The sequence below is a fragment of the Dermochelys coriacea genome, chromosome 5, assembly GCF_009764565.3.
Source record: "Dermochelys coriacea isolate rDerCor1 chromosome 5, rDerCor1.pri.v4, whole genome shotgun sequence".
Classification (NCBI taxonomy): Eukaryota; Metazoa; Chordata; order Testudines; family Dermochelyidae; genus Dermochelys; species Dermochelys coriacea.
In genome coordinates, this window is record NC_050072.1 from 124,140,857 (window position 1) to 124,165,986 (window position 25,130).

Here is a 25,130-nt window from a genome sequence, read left to right on the forward strand (position 1 = left end):
AAAAGTCTACTGTGTAGAAGGCAGGTGAAGTGCAGTTCAAAAAAAATGATTAACAACCACAAGAAGAAGGGAGAGAAAAAAAAAGCTCATCCATGCATGTATGTGATTCTATCTCACAATAATGGGGTGCTACGGGCAGAGAAATCTACAGCAAATATTACCCAGGCAGATAGACAGACCACATCCTCTTTTGGTGACCCCTCTTTTCCTTCCACTGTTCACTCACTCACCAAACAACTAGAGATGAATTTCCAGGGTAGAATTTTTGCAGTGATTTTGCAGCATTTTACAAGGCTAGCCTTAAGCACCAGCAAGATGACAGATTGCTTGGCAGGAGGGTAAGGGCTCTGCATTTTTGGAAATACTACACAGTTTCATCAACTTTCAGCCAAATTCCCCTCTAACTTGCACCAGAGAAAGGGGTGGCACTCAAGATGCATTTCTCTGTCTGTCTAACCCCCTCCTCCCAATCACATACTCACCCCCAGCAGGGGAACTGAAAGGAAAGACCTATTTTCCACCCTCAGACCCATTCTGGGTTTGGGAATGTTCTTGACCTGTTTTTTAATTTTGGGATTTTTTTTGCCCCCCCTCTGGCATCTGGGATCCCCTGAAAATATGAGGCTGGCCCTGACTTTTTGCCATCATACATGATTGTAAATTTGCATTCTTATTACAACTTGGCCTGAAAACTGGCTTGTGTATAAGACTCTGATATCTTTACTCACACTGTGGTCCCAACCATTTCAATGGGATTATTCATGAGGTGAGCGGCTACTCATGCTGAGTAAGGGAATCACAATCTAGCAAGTGATTAAGCACAATGAAATACCAACTGCCGAATATAAAAGTAAGACCAAGCGGTGAATAGTGTTGAGTTAACTAAATGGTTCAAAGATGGAACAAAATGGAGATTTCATTTTATACTCACAAAATAGACTTTAGGAGTAAAAATAAAAAGGAAAAACTTACTTTGATAAATATTGTCCTGAAGTGAGATTTCTTTCCTCTATGTCCATGCAGTTTGTCGTACTTGGAATAAGTGCTAGCTCCGGTTGGATCAATGTAGCGGTTGCCACAGCTCTGGCTACTAGCTCCATCGCGTCCTGGACGTAATGCTCAAAAATGGATTGTGTCGTTTTGCCATGAGCTATAAGACCCAACGGTAAACCCTCTGTTCTCAGTTCTTCCACATTTTGTGAATCCCCAAGAATCCAGTGAAGTTCAGGAGGCATCACACCAAACTGGGTGATTATTTCAAAAATCCTCCTTGTCTTTTCCATGTCACAGCCAAACATGACCATGGTTGATACTGTGTCTTTAATGCTCTCTAGGTGAACTTGTAAGTCGTTCAGAAGGTCACTAGTTGAAGTGAGATTTGTGGTAATATTTATAATGGATACCAGGTGGAACTTGGAATTCTGTTGCGTGAGGAAGTGAAAATCTGATATATTCCACTCTTGGCATAACATCAAGCTGAAATTGTACCAGTTGTTCATTTTCAGGATTGAGAAAGTGACATCCGCATCAGAGCTTAATGAATTTTCTAAACTCAGTTGTAGGTGAAGGGGATTCTGTATTTAAAGATATGAAAAATATTGATTAGAAAAGGTGGACCAGAAACTTATGATGTTTCTTCCTCTATCAAGTATGATTTGGCCTACGGTATGCGTGTATGTGTGTAAATGTGTTTGTGTGTGTATTAAGTGCACTGGAATCAATTCTGACTTCTCATTCAGTTTTGAACAGCTTTTTTGGGGGAACTACTGGGTCTAAATCAGTGTAGAATCTGGAGTATATCTTTGATCCAAAAATACACACAATAAAAAATAAACTAGTGAGAGTTTATGGAACACTGTCACGTTATTTAATTTGATCCAAATGTTGTATGTTGAAGAATAAATGAAAGACCCCAAGTTATTGCTCCCCATCTCTATCCCACGATGCAGGCCAGATCCCCAGCTGCTCTAAACTGGTATAGCTCCAGTAGTCCAAGCTGAAGATCTGGTTTAAATCAGTTAAGCTACACTGAAACTATTGCAAACTCATGAGTTAGGTTAGAAGAATACCACAATTAAAAATGTTTTCAGCTTTTTGTTATCTCTTGGTTTTGGTATTCAGGACCTCTTTTACATAGACCCATGAATAAACTAAATAAATAGATCATGGCACACAATCAATACTCATTTTATACAAGCAATAAGACATTATACGACTGACTCTCTGGTAAAGGACAAACTACCAAATTAACAAGAATATGACATTAATGAATCCCACACCACAGAGCTATTGTCTATTGATCATAAGGCTTTTGATTAACCTGGAAAACAAAAAATCCTGTGTAATCATTTGGGATAGGTGAACTGCTTCCAATAAAGTACTGTCCTTAAACTTAAGCTCAAACTGAATGCAAGCTAAACCTTTTCTGAGGCTCTGAAAGGACTGGATAAGTGTTTTTTCATCTTCAGTTTTTGCCTGCCTTTGCAAATGGAAGGGCCAGTATCCCATGAGAACAGCTGTTCTTAGAACAGAAATTTCACAAGACAGACTGTTCTCATGAGCTTTTCAGCTAGATTTTGCAGACTATAAATTTTAGAGATGCACGGATAGTTATCTGAAACATATGCATATTGTGAATTTTTCAAGAAATTTAAATGAATAATAAATGAAAAGTCTACATTTATAAATAACACAACAGTGCATGAATTGTACTGGAAATATAGCATGCCTAAGGACAGTTGGTAGCATAAAGCTGAAACCCAAGTGTTGTAATTATTACAGTATAATATACAGACTGAAACATGGCGTGGTTTATATAAAATGAAGTTATCAGACCTGTAATAAATTAAGTGCTAAATATATATTAAACCCACCAAAGTTGCAGTTTGATCCTGTTCCTCCCATTGAAGGGTTTATATGATGGGATTACCTGCAGGAGCAGGGACTGGATTCAATGACCCAGGAGGTCCCTTCTCGTCCTTTGGCCATTAAATTCAGAGGGAGAATGATTGAGCGCTTTATTATGACCATCTCTTGCCTTTTGAGTAGCCTATGGGGAATGAGATTGATGGACTCAGTCCAATCCTTAGTGCACAGGTGTCCACTTCAGACAAAACAGCATAACCTAAGCTTTTGGGAGCAGAGTCTGTGTCTTCCAGTGTGTTTGTCTTACAACATACTGACTATTTTGGTGCCACAGCAATACAAATGGAACATCCACACAAGTTAGCCTCCTTGTTGGAAGCCTCATAAGGAAGTTTTGAAAAGCCCTGGAGATTGAATTTGCCTTTCACCCCCTAGGGATGACTCATTCCAGGTCAGAGAGGAGGTAGGTGGGGGAGCTTTGATTGCCACTGCCCATGTTGTACATGATCTCTGAATAAACAGGGGACTTTAGTCTTCAGAGGTATCAACTTGGCACCTTTCCACTGCACTGAACTCAGTAAAGGATTATTTTCTTAAAATGAAACAGCATTAAACCAACAAATAAAAAATTAAGGAAACTATTGTTTCGTCTCACTCTCAGCAGTCCCATGGAATGTGATGCTCATCCTGTTGAAGCCAATCAAAGTTTTATCACTGACTGTAGTGCCAGCAGGGTCACACAGATGATGCAGGAAAAACAAGTACTGATGAATGTTAAAAATTAGGGTTAATCCTGACAGATACTGAGCACGTCCTGTTAGGTAGTGAGTGCATTCAACTCCCAATTTACCTGGGAGTTGGAGGCACTCTAAACCCCACAATTGGACCCTAAGTTTCTTCTATGGTTGTATGGTTGCATTCTGAGGGTTTAGTCCTAATGCACATCTGGGACAGCTGGAAGTGTTAGTTTGGGCCTATTGAGTTTTACTGGGATTAGATTAGATTACTGTTTCTGCCAGTGAAATGGGATAGAGCTGATCACAGATTCAATTTGAAAACAATTTTTTTTAACATAAAATATTCAGGTGTGTTTTTCTCCACTGACTTCAGTAGTGCTGAAACCTTGATCCATTACATTTTTATAAAAAACAGTAGTCATCTACACACGGACAGCAGCCACTTTCAGGTACTAATTTCTTGTCATAATTAAATGGTTTTAAATAGTGAAAGTTGGAGAGGGAGTCCCTTCCAAATCTGGGGTTTTAAAATGCAGCAGGTTTTTGTGTCAAAAAGATTCAAGAGAAAATCAGAAATCACAGAAGCTATTCTGATATGGAACTAAATCAGCTTGTCTGATTTTTCTATCAAAACCTTTTTCAAAAAAAATGTTCCCAGCCATGAGATCAACCCTTAGTTCAATTTACTATTTGCAGTGTAAAGTTTCTCATCTCCTTTTCACTTGAAAGCACTTGAGTCTGACTTCAGGCACATGCAGTGGTAAATCTATATTTCCAAAATGTGGAGTGGAACATGCATTTGAATATTTAACTGTAAAAGTGTTGTTTCACTGACAGATCCTCTTAACGGTCCCGATTCAGTAGAGGACTTTAGCACTTGCTTAGTAGCCTTAATGTGGGTGTAAATCACACTGACTTCGATGGAATTGACACCTGGGTTTAAAGTAAAGCATGTGCTGAGGTGCTTTGCTGAATCAGGGCCAAAAATCACATTAGGATAGATATAGCAATCTAACATGCCTGTGCATGAAGTTGCAGACTATGTTTAATGAGTTGGCCCTAAGTGGGAGGCTTTAGCTCTAAGTACTGGTTATTGTTTACTACTCTCTTTAATAAGGAACAAAAATAATTTTGAGGGGTACTTATTGCAACCCTTATTCCAGAATTTTACCGGAACAATGATGGCACATGAAATTCCGCAATGGAGAGCTCTCTGCCCAGATGTGGTTTTACACCTCTTTTGGCTAACTCTGAGACCTGCACGTGAATACCATCATGGACTTTGAGCAGTTACATAGGGCTTTGTCTTTCCACCAACCCGCAATGCCCCTAGGATGGGAAACTTTTCTTCTAGTTGAGATAACTGATGGCCAGCTCTGTTTTGGTGTTGTCACTCATACGAAAAGAACCCTGTCTCTCCTCCTGGCATTGCCTCCCCTTAGGACACTCCTCCATACCATCACTACTCCAGAAGGGGAGCAGAGTCTCCGGGAATGGGGCGGGGCTTTGTGACTGCATTGTAGATGTTTGAAGGCTGCTTCCAAGTTTCCCCACAAGTCTTAATTTTTCTTCCACAACTGGAGGCCCAGCTGGGCCATAGGGGTCCTGAAGGGTTAGTTCCATATTGGAGGCATGGCCAGGATTTGGGATATTGGTGTAATGTAGCACGTTTTTAAATTCAGTGGTTTTGTAGAATGCTCACTCTTTGAAATGGTGAATCAACAAATTATTTCCTGGAAATGAAGAACTGTTGAGAAAGAATCACTTATGTAGTGATTGACATTGAGGCTGGATAATTTCATGACCAAGCCTTTTACCAAATTAAATAATATTTCAGACACACACATATATAAAATTGTATCAGTAAGTAGCAGATTTATTAAATTACTGGAGTGTATTGAACTATGTTCAAGCCATCATTATAAAAGTTCTGAGGAAAAACGTTTCCATATTTATCTCAAATTGGAAATTATTAAAAATGTGATTGTTAAACTGCCTAATCTATACATTAAAATGCAGATGGTCACTCAATTACTCTGTCCCAGTTTGGCTTGAAACTATAATTAAAGATCATATAACTCACACTGCAACTTGTTTTATTGCACCAAAACGAATTAAACCTCATCTATATATATGCTAATTATTTGTTGTCTCTTTTAAATAATGTACTTGCATTATCGTACAGTCTGATGATTAGCAATTTTTTTTAAAAATTTTTTATTAGCACTTGATTTTCGTCAAACTCCATGAGCCTTTGTTTTTGTTGAACGTGGAAAGTCAGATCCTCAGCAGGTGTAAACCCGCATAAATCCGATGATTTCATTGTATACCAGCTGAGGATCTGACCCGGAATTTTAAATTTCTTTTTAAATGGAGCCTGGTCCATAGACCATTAGAGTCCGTGGGAGTCTTTCCACTGACTTCAGTGGACTGTGGAACAGCCCATTGAGTCTGATGAAATATTAATATTAACTTTTGTATGATCTGTGGTATCTTTCAGTTTCCTAGATCAGAGGACATATTTGGCAAGTCCCTTTTTATCACTTAGCTTCTCACAACAAGTACAGTTTTATTGGCTTGTATTCATTGCCCTGCTACTTGAGATAAGAACTGCTGGTTCATTTAACAAATGAAACCCTATTTGCATTTCATTAAAATCAGACTTGGTAACATTTGCTGAGTCTCCATTTCAGTTTTCTTCTAGGCCAGATCCTCAGCTGATGCAAATCTTTCCAGCTCCAATGAATTCCATGGAGCAAGGCTGACTTCCATTACCTAAGGATCTGACCCTTTATCTGTTCCACAAAGTCTGCAACACTGATTAGGCATTGTTGCAGAGACATTTTATGTTACATTATTACAGTTTCATTAGTATAATTAAAAGTACATATGCTAACACTCTTTTGCTAAGTAGGTGTAAAAGTAAGCGATGCATGGCAGCTATTATTCTCTAGTGATTCTCTGGGGCTGAGGCAGTGCTCAAATATGCATTTGCTCATGGGAACATAGTTATAAATTGACATCAGTGGGAATCCCACACATGAGGAAAAATATACCTCACAGCGTTCAAAGCACCCCTGGGGTCTCGCACCTAGGGAGTGACTCCGAAAGGGCCATTGTGAGCAAGGAAAGGCAGTTGTTTCCACAACCTGAGAAGCTTTGTATTCTATAGTTGAATTTACCAAGTTGAAGCCATGTTACCTGAAAGTTAATGACCCACTCATTATACGATTATACAGTGCTACGTGGCCAAGAGTCATTATTTTCATTAGCAGGACCTGTTGGGTTTTGAAATTTCCCTTTAATTAATGTAAGAAGTAGAGCTGCTCAGACAAATTCTGGAGAAACATTTGTTCACTGGAAGGTACCAGTTTGTTGGAAGTAAAACATTTCACAGAGATAGTTTTATTTTTGCAAAGTTCAGACGGAACCCAGGCAGGGTTTTCATTGGGAACCTGCCTGGTTTCCTGCCAGCTCACCCACGCAGTGGTCCATGTGGTGGGATGCTGAGGAGTCTGGGCTTCTAGGCTTATGGCTTCTCAGCAGTCTGGGCTCCTTGAGCTTCCAGGACCTATGGTGCCAGGGTAGCCCACCAGGTGAACTGGCCCAGAGCCAGGGCTCTATTCCCCTTCTCTCCGAATTAGAATTTTTTAAATATCAAAATCCTCCACAAAATGGAATGACCTTTTTCTGCCCAGCTCTAGCAGTAAGATTTTGGTGTCAAAGCAAATATATGTGTAAAATGGTTGCATCCAAACTGGATCCTCCTGTGGAAAGTTTTATGAATCTGGAATCTTTGCAAGGTTCATCCTCCAGTTTCTTCCAGTTTCCTGAGAGGAGGGACTTGGAGGCAGGTGTGCAAAAGAGGAAGGGAGCGTACCATCTCCCATGAGCCCTGGAATGGCATGCTGGGTAGGATCCTCAGTGTTATACTTTGTACATCCTTCCACCTTTCAGCAAGGCTTCTGCAGGAGATGTGCTGCAGGTGGTCAAGCACCCGCACAAACTCTCCTCTCTGATGGGCAGGTGGGGCTGGGGTCTGAGCTAATCTTGCTTTAGGGCCCAATCCAATTTACAGGATAGCCATGGAAAGACTCCCTTTCACTTTGGGGCCTTGTCCAACTCCCGTTGAAGTAGCCTTAAGGCCCTACTCCAGCAAAGCACTTAAGTCCTGTTTAACTTCAGTATCTATGCTTTTAATTACACTACTGTAGCCTGATGTTCGTTTGCTGACTAGGTGTAAATGATGCACAGCAAATATTATTCTCTTTCAATTCTCTGGGGCAGGCTGCTCGGAAGGGGGATCCCTGGGTCTACTCAGATGCTTAAAGTTAAGCCCTTTGCATGATCAGGATGTAACTTAGGCAAGACTATGCGCTAGGTACCCACCACTGAAGAAGCGGGGAGAGCAGCCACTCCCTGTCTGTCCTGGTGATATACACCTGTGGGACTAAGAGCATAATTTAGTCCAGTGTGTGGGGCAATCAAGATCTCAAAAATAATGGCTGGAAATATTTGTTAAAGGCATTTTTAAAGCTTCTGAGAGAAGGTAATTTAGACAGTTAAAGTTCCTGTTATCCTTGCATCAAAAGGAGTTTGTCAATTGGCCAAGCAGCACATGTAAACAGATCTTAACAAGATATTGACTGTTTATTTAAAAAAGATAACACAACAACCTCATATGTTGGACTAATTTAGGGCTAGTCTGAATTCATCTAGAAAATGATTTGTCCTTGCACCAAACTGTTATCTCGCCTAAGGGCTGCTCAGGAGTTCTAGATTACACACAAATGCACCAAACTAATCTGAATATGTAAAGTACCACACAAGGTCAAACAACCTGCCAAAAATGTGAACAATCAGCCATTTTTGGAAAGCTAGATCCATTATTTATCCACATTGCCACTTACAGAGTATAATAAATAATATTACTTCCAAAACTTCAAGGTGTTCTTTGTTCAGGAAAGACTTTTAAATGTTAATGACAGAGAGAAATTTCATAAAGATACCATGAGATATATCTATTCTTCCCCAATATATGCCATTACAATTAACAAACAGTAGATTTATTGTTAAAGTGTATTTTAAATCTCCCTTGCACAAAGTGATTCTCATGTGTGGAAAGTGAGTGCCAAGTGCTACAATATTAGAATATTACAATCTTGCACAGCAAGTGAAAGGCTGAGGAGAATTAGGCTGTTTGTATTTATGTTTCAATCAATTATTTATCTGGAGAGGACACATTGTGGAGGGGTTAAAACAGGGACCTGGGAGTCAAAATTATTGCAGTCAGTTTCCAGTCTGTTCTGAGCCAGTGACTCACTGCATTTGATCACGAGTAGGGCCCTACCAAATTCACAGCCATGAAAAATGTGTCATGGGTCGTGAAATTTGGTCTCCCTTGTGAAATCTGGTCTTTTGTGTGCTTTTACCCTGTACTATACAGATTTCACGGGAGAGACCAACGTTTCTCAAATTGGAGGTTCTGACCCTAAAGGAAGTTGTGGGGGGGTCACAAGGTTATTTTAGGGGGTGGAAGTATTGCCACCCTTACTTCTGTGCTTACTTCAGAGTTGGGTGGCTGGAGAGTGGCAGCTGCTGACTGAGGGCCCAGCTCTTCAGGCAGCAGCGCAAAAGTAAGGGTGTCAACACCATACCATGCCATCCTTCCTGATGACCTGCTGCTGGCGGGGGCTCTGCCTTCAGAGCTGGGCTCCAGGCCAGCAGCCGCCGCTCTGCAGCTGCCCAGCTCTGAAGGCAGCGCCGCCACCAGCAGCAGTGCAGAAGTAAGGGTAGCAGTACTGCAACCCCCACTACAATAACCTTGCAACCCCCCACAGCTACTTTTTGTGTGAGGACCCCTACAATTACAACACTGAAATTTCAGATTAAAATAGCTGAAATTATGAAATTTTTAAAATTTTTAAAATTCTATGACTGTGCAATTGACCAAATTGGACTGTGAATTTGGTAGGGCCCCAATCATGAGCCCATCACATCACCTCTCTGTGCCTTACTTTCTCTCATCTCCAGACGGGTCTAAGAATAGTTACCATCTCATGGAAGTGTTATGAGGTAGTTAGTTAGTGTCTATAAAACACTTTAGTTGAGAGATGTCATATCAGCACCAAATATAAATATGATCCCAAAGTACATGTAACACACTGTTATATTTGCTGCACTATGGACATTAAACTTATAGAGCCTGACTCTAGAAAGTAACATTAGATTTGTGGCCAAAGCTTTGTACTGGCACTAAAAAGAGCTGGGTTCTAGTCCTTGCTCAGCCACAGACTTCCTGTGTGACCTTGGGCAAGTCACTTAATCTCTCTGTGCCTCGGTCCCCCATATGTGCAATGGGAATAATAATACCTCCTTTCTCCCATTCTATGTGTGTCTTATCTGTTTAGACAGTTCATCAGAGCAGGGCCTGTGCCTCACGAGTTTGTGCTGTGGCTAACTCCATGGGGCTTTGATCTCATTTCGGGACTCTATTATAATAAGGATAATAAGTCTGATGTCATACTGGTTTACACCAATGCAACTACATTGACTTCAACCAAGTTACTACTTCTTTGCCTTGCTGTAAATTTGGGGAGTGGGGAGTAAGTGCCGTAGCCTGCAATGACGTAATTCTTTTCTTAAGGAAACATGGATTTCTGCTAACTCAGAGCTCTGCCTCTAACATCCTGGGAGTTGCGGTGCCTCAGCTGGTCAGTTTTACTGGCGGCTATTGAAATGCTGTTTGCGGTGCCCACCTTCTTCACTGGGAGAATGGTTAAGGTTGAACATTTAGAGTGGGTTACATGCTTATGCTCTGAGGAAATACCTCACTGATTGGGCTGCATGTTCATATTCTGGATATAAAATACCGTCAAATCATTTTAAAGTAAATCAAGGACCAAGAGGCAAACTGTGATACCCGGGTAACAGCAGGGACGCTGGAACAATGTGTATAGTATGGGGTGCGGAGAGCCATTGAACCAAACTGTAAACCTTGTATATGATGGAAACCACTTCAAGCCAGGGTGATCAAGCACCTACGGGGAACAGGAGTTTTACAGGGTCAGAAGTGTGACAGAAGGGAACAATTTTGATCTTAGTCTAATACCTTCCCCTGACCACTAAGCCAGCAGGACATTTGCTTCCTGTGTGCAAAGTGCTGCTGCTATCACAGCATGCTTTTGGGGCACTCGGGGAGCCTGTGAAACAGGCAGTAATTGTATCCGCCAGGCTGAGAGATGTCGGAGCCTGACTGCAGGAGACAGCAAGAATGATGGGGAGATAATTTCCAACATCGATTAACAAACTGCTGGGCAAGTCCTATCCTGCCCTTCCAGCATGTGGAATGCCCATGGAAGTTGGTGGGAGTTTAATGGGTGCCGGGATGGCAGGACTGACTTAAGTTGTTGTAAAGAAACGATGACGGCTCTTTAGAAGGGCCAAAGAGGCAGCCTTTGTGCTGAGTCCTGCAGGAGTAGGTGGGGAAGGAATCGACCTCCCCAAGGTGGAGAGAGTCAGTAAAAGCTATTCAGCAGCCACGAATGATTGCCGTCTTTGCAGCTGCTCTAATCCTCTACCCCAAATCTCATCCGCTGGGAGGCCAAGATGAATGATCACATGGTTTGCTTCCTTACAGATCTGCTGCCTGCTCCCTGCCCCCAAATTCCTCTACTGGGGCACAGGAAGCTCCTGGGAAGAATTGTTCTACAGCATGCCACTTGGCAACATCCCCTCTTGCTGAGTTTCTCAGCCTGAAGTGCTGTAACAGTTTCATTAAAATGGACTTCCAAACCCTACCCTCTGGCACAGCAGAACTGCACTGTGCACATGGGCTTTCTGCCTGGATGTGTATGGGATAGGGAGGAGGCAAAGGGGAGGCAATTTCCTTGCAGAGTGTTACTGTTTCACAAGTGCAACTAGGCCTGGATAACCCTGCCGTTTGGGTTAGCGGTTTAACCCTAGGAGAGAAGTATTCTGGGTAAACACAAACAAGCAGAAAACAAAAAACAGAAATCAGGCTGATTTCTAAGCCATTTTTGGTTATATGTGGAAAAAAGAACTCGATAGCTTTCTCAGCCACACCCTATAGTGGGCGCTGTTGCGCTGAGATATGGCTTCACAACCAAATGGCTTTATCTCACTATATTGACCATCGCCTTGGAGCCGTTCCGCCTTGTGCTGTAAATTCAGTAGAATCAAGCCAGGTCATTGGAGTCAGGGATACTTAGGCGCTACAGGGTCTGGTGGCACTCGTGTTGCTCATTCAGTGCTGAACTAAAGTTTTAAAATGATGTTTGGGGTGACAGTACAGGAAGGCCCTGCCACAGGCATCACCTTTCACTTGAGATGTAAAAACACGGTCCTAACCACTTGTGCTCGTCGGAAATACCACAGCAATTTCTACAAGAGTTTAGGTGCTGCTGACCTCAATGTCTTGGCCAAATTGCAACTTGGATGCCACCTACCTAAATCCAACTTGGTATTACATGGATATGACACTTCACTTCTAGTCCTAAAGCAGTGCACAATATTGCAGTGTACAGTGAAACACAGTGGTGGCTGTATTCCAATGCTGGCTTAGATGAGCACTATATACAGCAAAACATGGTATGGAAGAAATGATTCCCACCCTAAATGGCTTGTGTTAGACTGTCCACGCTATCTCATTTCGAAGCCCAGTGTTCTAATGGCATTATATGGACATTCTATACTGGATGAATTTTTCCTTCAGATGGATTTCATTTTACATGAATATCACATACAAAAAGAAACTAAATTAAAAAAAAATATTAAGCTTGCAAAGTCTCATCTGTTAGATCTCCAATGAGTGCAGGGCAGTTGAAGCCAGTAGTTCATCTTTTTGAGGATACACATTTAAATCATGACTATAAGGTATGATATAGCAGGGCCAGGGAGCCGTGGGAGAGTGGTCCTATTGAAATTCCAGGGGAAGTGGGTGGGCATAAGCCCACCCATGGCTAAAGGACCCTCCCGCAGCCTTTGGGGAGGATCCACTGAACTCAGGAACTCAACTGATTACAGGGGACAACAAAAAAGAAAACAAGGGCAGGTGTGAAGGTCAAAGGGCCAAAACTAGGGAACCGGAAGGGGACACTGAGCAGAGAACCCTGGACAGCACCCACTGCTCCTTGAGGAGTGGTTGAGGGGAGGTATATAAACCCTAGGCTGATCAAGGCCCGGTTCACTGTAGATTAGAGAGAGATTACTACAGGTCAATTGGAGTACCTGTAGCCAATTAAGGCCCTGTCAGAGACCTAATAAAAAAACTCTGCTTCTGTCAGAGAGAGAGAGAGAGAGAGATATGGAGATGGAGATGACTAGAGTTTGGAGGTGGTATTGCTGTGAACTGGAAGACCAGAGGACTAGAGAAAAGGAGACCCTGCCCAAGTAGAGCAGGGAGGCTCCCCCTAGCATCGAGGACTGAGGGTAACCCTACCCAAGAGGGAAGAGGGTAAGAAGCCTGTGGAGAGGAAGAGGCTGTGACTCAGGATAGGGAGCAGACCTTGACCCCTTCCCTGCTTTCCTCCTCTTCCTCCTTCCCGGGACATTAGCGGAGCTTTTGGCACCCAAGAACTGGGACACGGGGTGGTGCCCCGACTCACCACACCAAGAAAAAGCGCAGGACCCACCACAATAGTGTCAGCCATTTGTCACAAAGGTTAACACTATGTTTGTATAGTTGGCATAAAATCAGGAACAACCATTAAAATCCCAGCTAGAAGTTTTTATTTAAGACACTAAGGATTTAATTAGATGACTGGGAAATTAGAAACAAGAGTTACAGTTGGCTGGGGGAGGAAAGTCCAAATGCTTGGAACATCATTTTTAAAAGCCAAGTGACATGGATTTTAAAAATGAATGGCTCAAGGACTATCCCTAGGAAAATACCAGTAGTTAATCCAGCCTCATCTCCTTCATAAACTGCTTTTGCATCATTTACAGCTAAAAAGTGTGTGTCCCATTTTGAGTCTTTCACAAGGGTAAAATAAGCACCATGCTGGAAAACTCAGGGGCCTCGCCTGTGCCCTGGCTGAGTAACTGGGGTGTGCAATGAGGAAAAATGAATTATGTGCCCACGGGAACAGAGTGACTCTAGAGCTGATCCATGGTTGCCACTGCCACCCACTTATAAAGGCAGAATTTCACCCCTTCTTTCACTGTTACCCTCAGGGACTATTGTGACATTCAGCAAAGAACTAGAACATTGTTAGCTTCCCTCCTTAAAACCAGAGCTGCACGGAACTTGGCAGAAATGATGTGACAAATATGAACCTTCCTTTCACAAACATATATTCTGCAACCCCCACAACAACATTGAGCAGTGCTGGGACTCGAACATTACTAAATAAAGTCAAATAATTTATACACTGAGCTACGTGCGCTGATTCTAGCACTGACATTTCGTTCTGATGGGCCATTAGATGGCACTCTGTGCCTGCTTCAAAGAGCCACTAGAACGATATCAACTGTTCAGCCTCTCTCCTCTTCTAATTTTCAGTGCACTGCTTACGATGCATGTATGCACTTTTCCTGGATGTCTCTTTAATGTTCTATTTTACAATATTCAAATTCTTCCATTTCAGCTAACCCCAAACTTATTTTGGCAACAGGATTTATTAAAATCGAATCCTGTTTCTTACTCCATCTTCAGAGTCCCACTCCTACAACTTTTACTCAGCTGAGCATTTCGTGTTGATATAAAGAATTCCATCAGCTTCAACAAGGCTACGTTCTTGAGGATGAGATTGCTCGTATGAGGAAAGGTTGCAGGATCTGTTCCTCTGAATACAATTAATTATTTTGGGATAGAAAATAATTACCTTCAGTCTCTCACCTTATTTCTCAAAGAGCTCGATCTGGCTATATGGATCACAGAATCATAGAATATTAGGGTTGGAAGAGACCTCAGGAGGTCATCTAGTCCAACCCCCTGCTCAAAGCAGAACCAACCCCAACTAAATCATCCCAGCCAGGGCTTTGTCAAGCCAGGCCTTAAAAACCTCTAAGGATGGAGATTCCACCACCTCCCTAGGGAACTCATTCCAGTGCTTCACCAGCCTCCTAGTGAAATAGTTTTTCCTAATATCCAACCGAAACTTTCCTACTGCAACTTGAGACCATTGCTCCTTGTTCTATATGTTGTATTCATCAGCTACATGTCCTAGGACTTATAACCTATAAATAAGATCATCAAGCCTTTAAATATTTCAGTGCAGGCTGGTAACTTATATTCACCTTTTAATTTTTAATCACCATTCACAAGTTTTTCTTATGTAGGTCTAAATTAATTCACTATTATAGAAACACGAGGGGACACAATATTAGCACATTTGAATATTTGTGAGTTAGATGATTTTTAGTAATGTTTGGAACTTGCTTTGGGATAGGGCTGGAATGTCAGACACAATCAGGGCATGACCCTGTAGTCAAAGGGAGATTTGCCTCTGTCAAGACAAGAGGACTAGAGCCCTGAGCATGTTACAAGGGCACAGTCTTCAATAAGAACATATCAAAACCCGAGAGGCTGTGCTCAGCAGCATTGTAATGATGATGTTCGAGGACTGTACTCATATATAGGAGAGAGGAAGGATGGCCCAATGCTTAGGGATTAGCGTAACGCTTGGGTGTTGGATTCGAATTCCTGCTCTGCCACAGGCTTCTTGTGAAAGTAGATCACTTAGCCTCTCTGTGCCTCAGTTCCCCATCTGTAAAATGGGGATAATAGCACTGCCTGACCTCACAGGATAAACACATTACAGAGTGTGAGGTGCTACATAAGCACCTCAGATCATGCCTTTCATTCCAAGAATGCACACTCCTTAGTTAACAAAGTGGGGTAAATATTGTCTTCCTTTTGCAGTTGGGAGAATCAGAGGCAAGGTCAAGTGGCATGTCCTGGATCACACAACAAGTCTCTGGCAGAATGAGAAACCAAACCCAGGTCTCTTAATTCCTAGTTTCCTGTTAAAACCACTAGACACACTGGCTCATTGCATAAAATATTGCCTGAAATAAGTAGTGAGTATTTTCTGGATTATTTTCAGACTAATGTAAAGGAATCATTTGTCTAGGAAAGCGTAGCAGCAATATTCTTTCAACTAACATTTGTTTCAGCAGACGCTAGCGTTTTCAGTCATTTGAATGTTGTGATTTCTGAAATCAGTCTTCCTGACTAAAATATTCAGCAGCGAGATTAAACAGGATTGTGTTGGGGATATAAATCAAAGATTAGCCCCAGGCTTGTGGTATATACAACTAAAAGGCTATTTCTAATGCTGTTCTAATATGCAAGACGAAAATGTGAATTTTTTAAATTTTGTTTGGGCTAGGATCAGAACATTTTTGTTCCCATCTTAAAGGATGCTTTAAAAAGGAAAAAGAAAAGGAGTACTTATGGCACCTTAGAGACTAACAAATTTATTTGAGCATAAACTTTCGTGACCTACAGCTTATGCTCAAATAAATTTGTTAGTTTCTAAGGTGCCACAAGTACTCCTTTTCTTTTTGCAAATACAGACTAATACGGCTGCTACTCTGAAACCTTTAAAAAGGAAAGTTATTGGACAAATGATCCATACCTATAAAAAGCCCTAGCTGGTGTAAATGGGTATCTCTACTTCCTGTAAGTGCCATGCATGCACCTTGTGTAGTCATTAATATCAATGCAAAGTGAGTGCAAGTTGGAGTATGAAACGCGACCCAGTACGAATGGCAATGATTTATTCCCACTTTGCACTGGTGTAAATGACCGCATAAAGTGCACGGCAATGTAGAATCTGGGCCCCAGTCCTTGAAGTCAATGCAGCAGTGCTGATTGACATCTAGCCCCACGTATGTGTACGTATGTTTTACATGACACCTGTTTTTGACCAAAGGTAAACACATCATAGTGCACTCTGGGAAAGCAATAGCCCACATGGATAGGGCCATGTATCCTCTCATGTTACATCGGTGATGATGTCTGACATGACCACTTGCAGGATGCTAGCAGCAGGAGAGTGCTTGTGCAACAACGTTAGCCCAACAACGTTAGCCCAACAACGTTAGCGCTCTATTCCTGCAGCTGCCCCTGGAGGAAGTGGACATGGCTCCAGTATTTATCCATAGGGAGGAGAACAAGCCCAGACTTTTTCCTACCAGGAGCTGTCTCCCCACCAAGACAGAACCAGGCTGAAATCTCTATAGTGAAAAATTGCCAGTGGTGGACAGGGCAGCTTCCCCACAAAGACTGCTTTGTGGTAAGGCTGCGGCCTACTCCCTCTTCAAATACACCCCCTTAATGCCGTTCTGCAGGTGGGAAGGGAAGACTCCCATGTGAAGCTTTTCCTCCTCAAAAATAAGCTCCTACTCAGATTAGAGTCTTTTAGCTTTCCCTTCCCAGATAAAGTGAGGGGAGGGAGGAGAGACAAAGTGCAGGAGACTCATTCATATTTAGTCAAACAAATATACTGTTTCAGAGGCCAATAGCGGTAAACAAAATGGCCTGTGGGTAAAAGTAGTTCTGACTGTTATGCATTTTGGCAAAAACCTTTGGCGTTGGGCACTATATCAAAATCTCATTCACTATTTTTGCCCTTGCTCAGTATTTTATTGATATTGCCCCCAAGCCAGTAAATAGCAGTAACCATATAAATGATGGCTTCACAATGAAAAATCGAGTTGATCTGGAAATACGAGCCTTTGCGCTGCATGTCCTTCCATGCAAAAATCTGCATTTACTATTGCGTTATGGCTCTCTGGAAAGGAACGACTATGACAGGTTAAAAGGAAAAGTCTTTATTTGCCAGTAGTTAATAAGTTTAAAGATTTAATCTTAATTTTGTGGGTACGATGTTAAAGATAGGTGGCATGCTTTAACGAAGTGAGTGTGGGAATGAGTGGTAGGGACTCTTCAATACTAGTTCCACTGCTGACCCGGACTTACTGTGTGACCTACAGAACGTCCCTTAACTGCTCAGTGCCTCAGTTTACCTGTATGTAAAACAATACTATATACCTTCTTCACAGGGATGCTGTGATAATTAGTTAATGGTTGCAAAGCTCTTTGTAAATGCGAAGCACTATAAATGCTAAAAATTATTATGCCAAGAATACATGTCGTATTACTATTTATGCTGTGTTAAGAAAGCTGTATGAGATATTTGGTTTAGTTATAAAACCTTTCAGAGAATGGGCAGATTGGAGAGGCCCTGGAGATTTTTTGCCTTCCTCTGTAGCATGGGGCATGGTTGACTTGAGGGAGGCTTCTCTGCTCCTTGAAGTCTTTGAACCATGATTTAAGGACTTCAATAGCTCAGACATGGGTGAGGTTTTTCATAGGAGTGGGTGGGTGAGATTCTGTGGACTGCGCTGTGCAGGAGGTCGGACTAGATGATCAAAATGGTCCCTTCTGACCTTAGTATCTATGAATCTATGAATCTATGGTGCTTCAAAGTCTGATTCGGCTAAACTCTGGCTACAATTAATTAAAATACTTTCAAACCACTGGGCCAAATGAATCAATGCAGGTACACCAGGGATGAGTTTGGCCACTGACTCTCCAGATTTCCTTCCTTTCTTCTATCTAACCTAGTCTAATTCCATCCGGTACAGATAAGTACTTACATCATGCTTATCAATACAATTAGAGTTGGTGAAACTCTTTGGACTGGTTCCTTGGCATTAACTTTAATGGATCGATGATGATTTACACCAACTGAGGATCTGGCCCTTGGTTTCCAAAAACTTAGCACCACCGGCTGGCAATCAGCCAATACTTAAGGGCTAGGCTTAGGTACAGTTAGTGCAAGTCAATATTATTTATGTAATTATCAAGCTGAAAAATATAAAAATAGCAAATGTACACACAATTTGATTGGGAGGAGTGGGAAACACACTTTGCATGTTGCTTTTCTTCTCAGATTATAAACTCTTCCAAGCAGGGGCACCATCTCTAACTCTGTACAGCACCTTGTCCAACTGACCTAGGATCCTAAGTGGGGTCTCTGAATGCTACTGTAGTAAATGAAATAATAGTAATAGCAATAATTTTCACCTACTTTTGGTAAATAGATCACGGAGTCCTGCATCTTGTGTCGTCATTAATATCAGTGCAAGCGGGGTGTGAAACATGATCCAATACGGAAGGCACCGATTTATTCCCACTTTGCACTGGTGTAAATGACCACATGAGATACACAGCAATGTAGACTCTGGGCCCCAACTCTTGAGGACACTGGAGCCGTGCTAATTTACACCTGCTGATTTGCACTCCGCTGATTTATGCAAATGCATTCATTTTTGATAAATATTCACTAAGCACTTTTGACAAATAATTGCCAGCTGCTGGATTGTTTGCAAACAGTTTTTATTACCTGCTCAGTATTTATTGTTCTCTGTGTTGTGTGACTGCTCATGTAAGTCACATGCTATTGGGTTTTTTTCTCCTTGACTCTGACTTTTTTTTTTTTTAAGTGAGTATAACAAAAAATGAAAACAAATTCTGGGATGCATTTTTTAATGGGTCTGTAACAAAATCTGTGAAAACATCAGGCCTCACAAACATTTTCATTTAGAATCAAGGCTGCTTAAGTTCTCACGAATGATGGATAATAACAATGACTCCAAGGATCACAGGGAATCCAGCTTAGGAACCTCGGTTTTGATCCTCTGCATACTCATGCCTCTGTTCACTGAATAAGACCTTCTGCATCAGTTTTCCAGGAAAGGAAGTTAGATCTAGCAGCGTCCCCAACCCCTCACCCCATCCTGGATGTTGAAAAAAGAATGAGTATGCAGCACCGGCATGCAGCAACCAAGTCTAGATAGCATTTTACCAGCTGGCTTGGTGGGAGAATTTAAATATTCTATAAAATGCCCTGCTTAATGCACTTAAACCATTACTACTAATAAACAGAATGGTTTGATCTGCTGCCACCAACTGTGGGCAACATTGGGGCATTTAGTCACCAGCTTGAGAAGGCAGTGGTACAAGCTCATGCCAGGGTTGCTCCTGGTGCTGAGAGGACTTTAGCTTAAACCAACTTGATATAAACCAGGTATAAATCAGTGGGAGAGCGCTGACCCCACAATGGTTTGCTTTGGTTGAAGGAAATCAATTACAAATGCACCCTTTGGTTAAGCCAATGCAAAAATGTGTGGAGACAAGGCTGGTCCGCTCTCTAGCTGCTACTGCAGCCACAGGGTGCACAGTGTTGACTATGCACACACCTATTCCCATTACAAGGGAATAGCTGGTATAGTTAGGGATCTGCCATCCCTGCCCTACCTCCAGCTTGACTCATTTTCCACTCCATAGCAGCACAAACGTTCTCCCACAGAAGTAGGTATTGTAACAGGACCTGTCTGTAGGCTTCCAGCATTCTTTCCTGCCACCCTAGGCAGCAGAGCTGGATGGGTGCTGGTGAAACTGGCATCCTCCAGTCACTGAAGAGAAGACAGGGAGTTAGACCAAGCATCAGGGACTCATAAAAAGGTACGGCTAGAAGGGACCTCTAGAAGTCATCTAGCCCAGCCCCCACACTGAGGCAGGGCCAAGTAAACCTAGATCACCCCTGACAGGTTTTTGTCCAACCTGTTCTTGACAACCTCCAATGATGGGGATTCCATAATCTCCCTTGGAAGCCTGCTCATATTTCACCCTATATGCACAGAATCCCTGTTTACATTAATTGGGGCCCTGCCTGGAGAACAAAGATAGAATTATAGCTGCAGGAAAGATTTTTACTCTCTGCTGCTTCTTCCGCCACATAAAATATTTAGGTTTCAGAGTAGCAGCCGTGTTAGTCTGTATTCGCAAAAAGAAAAGGAGTATTTGTGGCACCTTAGAGACTAACAAATTTATTAGGGCATAAGCTTTCGTGAGCTACAGCTCCGATAAAGTGAACTGTAGCTCACGAAAGCTTATGCTCTAATAAATTTGTTAGTCTCTAAGGTGCCACAAGTACTCCTTTTCTTTTTATAAAATATTTAGTAATAACTCCCTTCCTTGCAGTGGTTTTGTCAGGATAAATATATTAAAGATTGTGAAGCATTTTGAGAGCTTCTGAGGAAAAGCACTAGATAATAAATAGGTAGTAGTAGTAGTAAAAATAAATAATACAAATTATTATTGGAGTAGTATGCAAAGGACCAGTCAGGATCAAGGCAATGTCGTGCTAGGTGGTGGACACACAGATACAAAGACACAGGCGTACATTTTCAAACATGATGAGTGAATTTAGGCCCATGGTTACTGGGAGCTCAACTTGAGACACCCTAAAAGGGCCTGATTTTCAGAAACTGCTGAGCTACCGGTCTCTGAAAATTGGGAGCTTTTCAGGAGTATCTAGTTGGGCCCCCCAAAATGAGGCACCCAAAACTCCTAGACAATTGTGCAAATTTAGGCGATGATTCCTGCCCCAACAGATTCATCTTCTGTTTCTGCAGCAGATTTTCAAAAATGAAATGGCTGCCTTTAAATTGATGATCTCCCTGTCTTCAGTATTTATATTGTTGCAGTACTATAGTCTCTGAGCCCCGCACAACAATGTATTTTTTCCTCTAGTATCATCTGCATTTTACACCCGAGGAACTGAGGCACAGAGAGATTAAGATACTTGTCCAAAATCATAGAGGAAATCTGTGACAGAGCAAGGAGTTGACTGCAGGTGTGTCAACAGTTAGGTTGGCGCGCTAATCGCTGGATTATCCTTTGTTTCCATCATTGGCCCACTAATCCCTCAATACTTTTAGATCTATAGTATTTGTTTGTACAAAGTTTCTGCTTCAAGTCCTCAAAAGTATCCATTACCACCTCAAATTCTCATATCTACTCCCACTAGCAACCCTAATCAAGTTCCCAGTTATTTAAATAGTCATTAAATATTTAATCTGGGATTATAACTGATATTGGTGCAATCTGCAAAAAGATACTGATAATAATTCAAATTACCCTGGGTTTAATTAAGTAAATAAAAGGATTAGAATCAAAACGTATGGGATGGACAAATGGTTAGTGTTTATTTTTTTAAAGAGTAATTATATTAAAATTCTTGTAGCTTTAAAGTAGAGAAAATGGTAGATGACAAAATTCAAAGCTAAGTTTGAATAATATATTAAACCTTTGCTATTATTATTTATTTGTATTGAAGTAATACCTCCAGACCACACTGTGCTAACAACTGTAAGCACATGAAAAGATAGTCTCTGCCTGAAAGGGTTTACTGTTTCAGCATATATCAACTTATTCTGGTAAACACATCAAAAATCAAACAACAAATATTCATTTCAATGTTTAAATGAATTCACTTCAGCCGTGCTTGTACCTGTTTGTTTGCTTTCCAAAAACATTTGGGCAATCAAGTGTTACAAGGACAGATGTTCACAGAAAGTGAACTTCAAAGTAGAGTGTGCATGTATTCACAAAACCAAATTTTAGATGAGCATATTCCCAAAGTCTCATCCAATCAGAGAACAGAAACTATATCAGGTGACTTATCTGACCAACCAAATAAACAACACATCTAGGGCCCAATCTAAAACCCAGTGAAGTAAATGGCAAGACTCCTGTTGTCTTCAATGGGCTATGGATTAGGGCTGTCGTGTATTCTTGCAGAGAACTGTTTGTGATCATTCCATAAAGTTAAATAGCTCAGATATTCTGCAAGCAGCAAAAGTGGCTTCAATTACTGGGTAAGTTATTCATTGTGAATTCTTTGCTTACTCTTCTTTTAACACGTGCTGCTGGAAATGATCACAAGAGTAATATAATTTGGGCAACTCTGTCCAATTCTTGAACAATCTACATATCTATTTCATGATAGGCACGCACTTTGCAGTGGTTGCACCGTGGATATAAATTTGCAGTTTGCACTTGTGATAAGAAATATTGCACAGGTTCTAAATACCCAAAGAGGACACCTCACTTGCAAATAACTACACATCCATTATATATGCATTGTTGATATGTTGGAGGAAGACATGACATTCTATCTCACTGGTACTAAAATTTGGCTTATTTTAGTGCCTAAGTGCTTTTTTGAAAATCTGACCTCAATTGTGGGTGCTGAGCACTTTTGAAAATCAGGTCTTGTTAATTATTGTTATAATATAGTAGTTCCTAGAGGCCTTTATGAGGACTGTGATCCATTGTACCAGACACTGTATAAACACAAAGATAAAGACCGTCCCTACCCTGGAGGCTTTACAGTCTAATCTGTGACAAGATGGAATGAGTGAGTGTAACAAACAAAAGAAGGGAAGAGAAGAATAACAAAATAAAATCACAAGGATACAAAGGGTAGTGATTGTGCAACTTCTTGGCTCCTGATGATCCCCAGGCTTGTTTTTAATGCCATATAAATATGTATTTAGGGAGCGAATCCTTTCCCATTAGCAGTTCATAACTGAACGATTCAATATTTTCATGATGAAAGATGGAATAAAATGCAGCATAGCAATAATGTAATAAATATTGTGTGAAAGATTACATTCACTAAAGAGATCTTATGGGTATAATTGGATAAAAGCACAAAACTAATTACTTTAGCAGGCATGTAAGTACCCAGTACCAAGCAAATAATTCTTACTGATAAAAAGTGGTCCCAGAGATGACTGAATAAATGACAGTTTTGGCTTCTCTATGGTTGCTGCCACAGCACGGTCTTTAATCAAAAGAGAGCACTGTAAAGCATGACAGGCTATTTGCGGGACTAGTGTATAGTTACATTTCATATCAGAGCACTTAATGAACTGATTATTTAAAAGAGGAGTTTTTTCTCCCGTAAATCTCTGAGGTGCAAACATAAATGCTACATTTTGATTTTTAAGTTTCACTTTGAAAAAATGTAAATGGCTTAAGTTTCAAGAACTAAGGAGATTGCTAAAATTATCTTATTTAAATGCTGACCTTTTCTCCGCTAATAGATTTGGAAGCCAACTGTGGTTATGTGGCATGTATTATTCAGCCAATTTTGGCCTTGGCCTTGCATCTGTTATTCAGATAAAACATAGGAACTGACACCCTACCAGACCAGGGGCCTGCCTAGCTCACTGTCCTGTGTCCCTCAATGACTACTAGCACAAGAATCTTTAAAGAAGGAAAGTGCTAGAAAGCTGCAGTCGGCAATTTCATTATGTCAGTGGGAGTTTTGCGTGAGCAAGGACTGCATGATCTGTTCCTCCATATGGTTGGGAAATAACCCAGGATCGCAACAGATCATTTATCTGCACAGGAGACTGCATCATTAGTTTCACAAAATAGAGGGAAACAAATCTTGGGACCATAGTCTTACCATCATTTATGGCACCAGAGTCCCACTGACATTAGTGGGAATTCCACACATGGGCTGAGGGCAAGATGGATGGATGATGGATGCTGCAGTTCATGTGTGAGTTGTCAAATGGCTGGGAAAACAGAGTGTAGGTTAAAAACTTTCCCTGAGCAAAGGAAATTCTCCCCTCCACCCCCACCACCAAACCCCAGGGAATAACAATAAATTACTGGGTATACTTGCTTGTCAAGTATGCCATTGTGCAATGGCACGCTCAGTTTTAAGATTCTGGCATTAAAAATACATGGGGTTTTGTCTAGTATTAATTAATTATTTCGGCTGCCCTTAAAACAGTTAATGGTGTCTATTAGTTCACTTGTAAGATGTTCGTTTTAATGTCATCCTCATCACTGTAAGCCATTTGAAATGAGGACATCGAAACAAAAAAGGTTTGTTTCACTTTATTTCCCTTTCAATAGTGTAGTAAAAATTAACTTCCTAGTATTAATGGAAAAGAAAAGATAAATTATACCTAAGATAACTGCAATATCATTTCTAAAGAGGGTGACAGCAACACATCCAGGTTTATATTTATCTTTCCTATATAATGGCGCTTATGTACTCATTACAGTAAAGAGCCTGATAAACATATGGTTTCCTATGGTGAGCTTTTCAACTCATAAATATTAATGAAATTCAGAAGCTCAGAAGAAATAATAAATAGTTTATGCTTTCATGTAAAATCCCCACTGGAAAATCAGCAAACTTTGAATTGAGCCAAAACAATACTGATTTTTGCAAATCAGATGAAAAATCTCTTTGAGTAAATAGGCTGTTTAAAATGGGGGGATGCAACTGTTTTAAACAGCATGACTGAAAGAGTCTGCCTGCAAAAGATAGCTGGTCCCTCTGGCTATTAATTGCTGCATCCTATAGTGTGATCTTCATATTATAAATGAGAATCCATTTTTAAATAAAAACACTTGTTTACTCTTGAAAATCTATCTGGTTTTTGAGTCCGTATTAAGATACAAAGCCATGGTCAGTGATGGCTCTCTCTTCCTTAAGTCAAGTCGAGTCAAGAGCCGGCCTTTAGGGAAATGTGAAATGTTTAAAATGTGCTTGTGCAGCATATTCAGATCCTGTACAATGCATCCTAAATATTTTTCAAGTTGTACAAGCAGCTTTGGAAACTGTCATCACAGATGAAAGCTGGTAAGAAACAGCAATAAAAATACATGGGTGAGAAAAG

The 25,130-nt window shown here is 41.0% G+C and overlaps 1 protein-coding gene across 2 annotated transcripts in view; it reads right to left on the minus strand.

Annotated features, from left to right (window-relative positions):
* Nucleotides 1-25,130, minus strand: part of GRIN3A (glutamate ionotropic receptor NMDA type subunit 3A) — a 102,858-nt gene that overhangs the window by 66,683 nt on the left and 11,045 nt on the right. For both annotated transcript variants that reach the window (XM_038403900.2, XM_038403901.2), the window contains one exon: nt 973-1,574. In XM_038403900.2, coding sequence (XP_038259828.1) covers nt 973-1,574 — 602 coding nt within the window. The remainder of the gene's footprint in view (nt 1-972; nt 1,575-25,130) is intronic.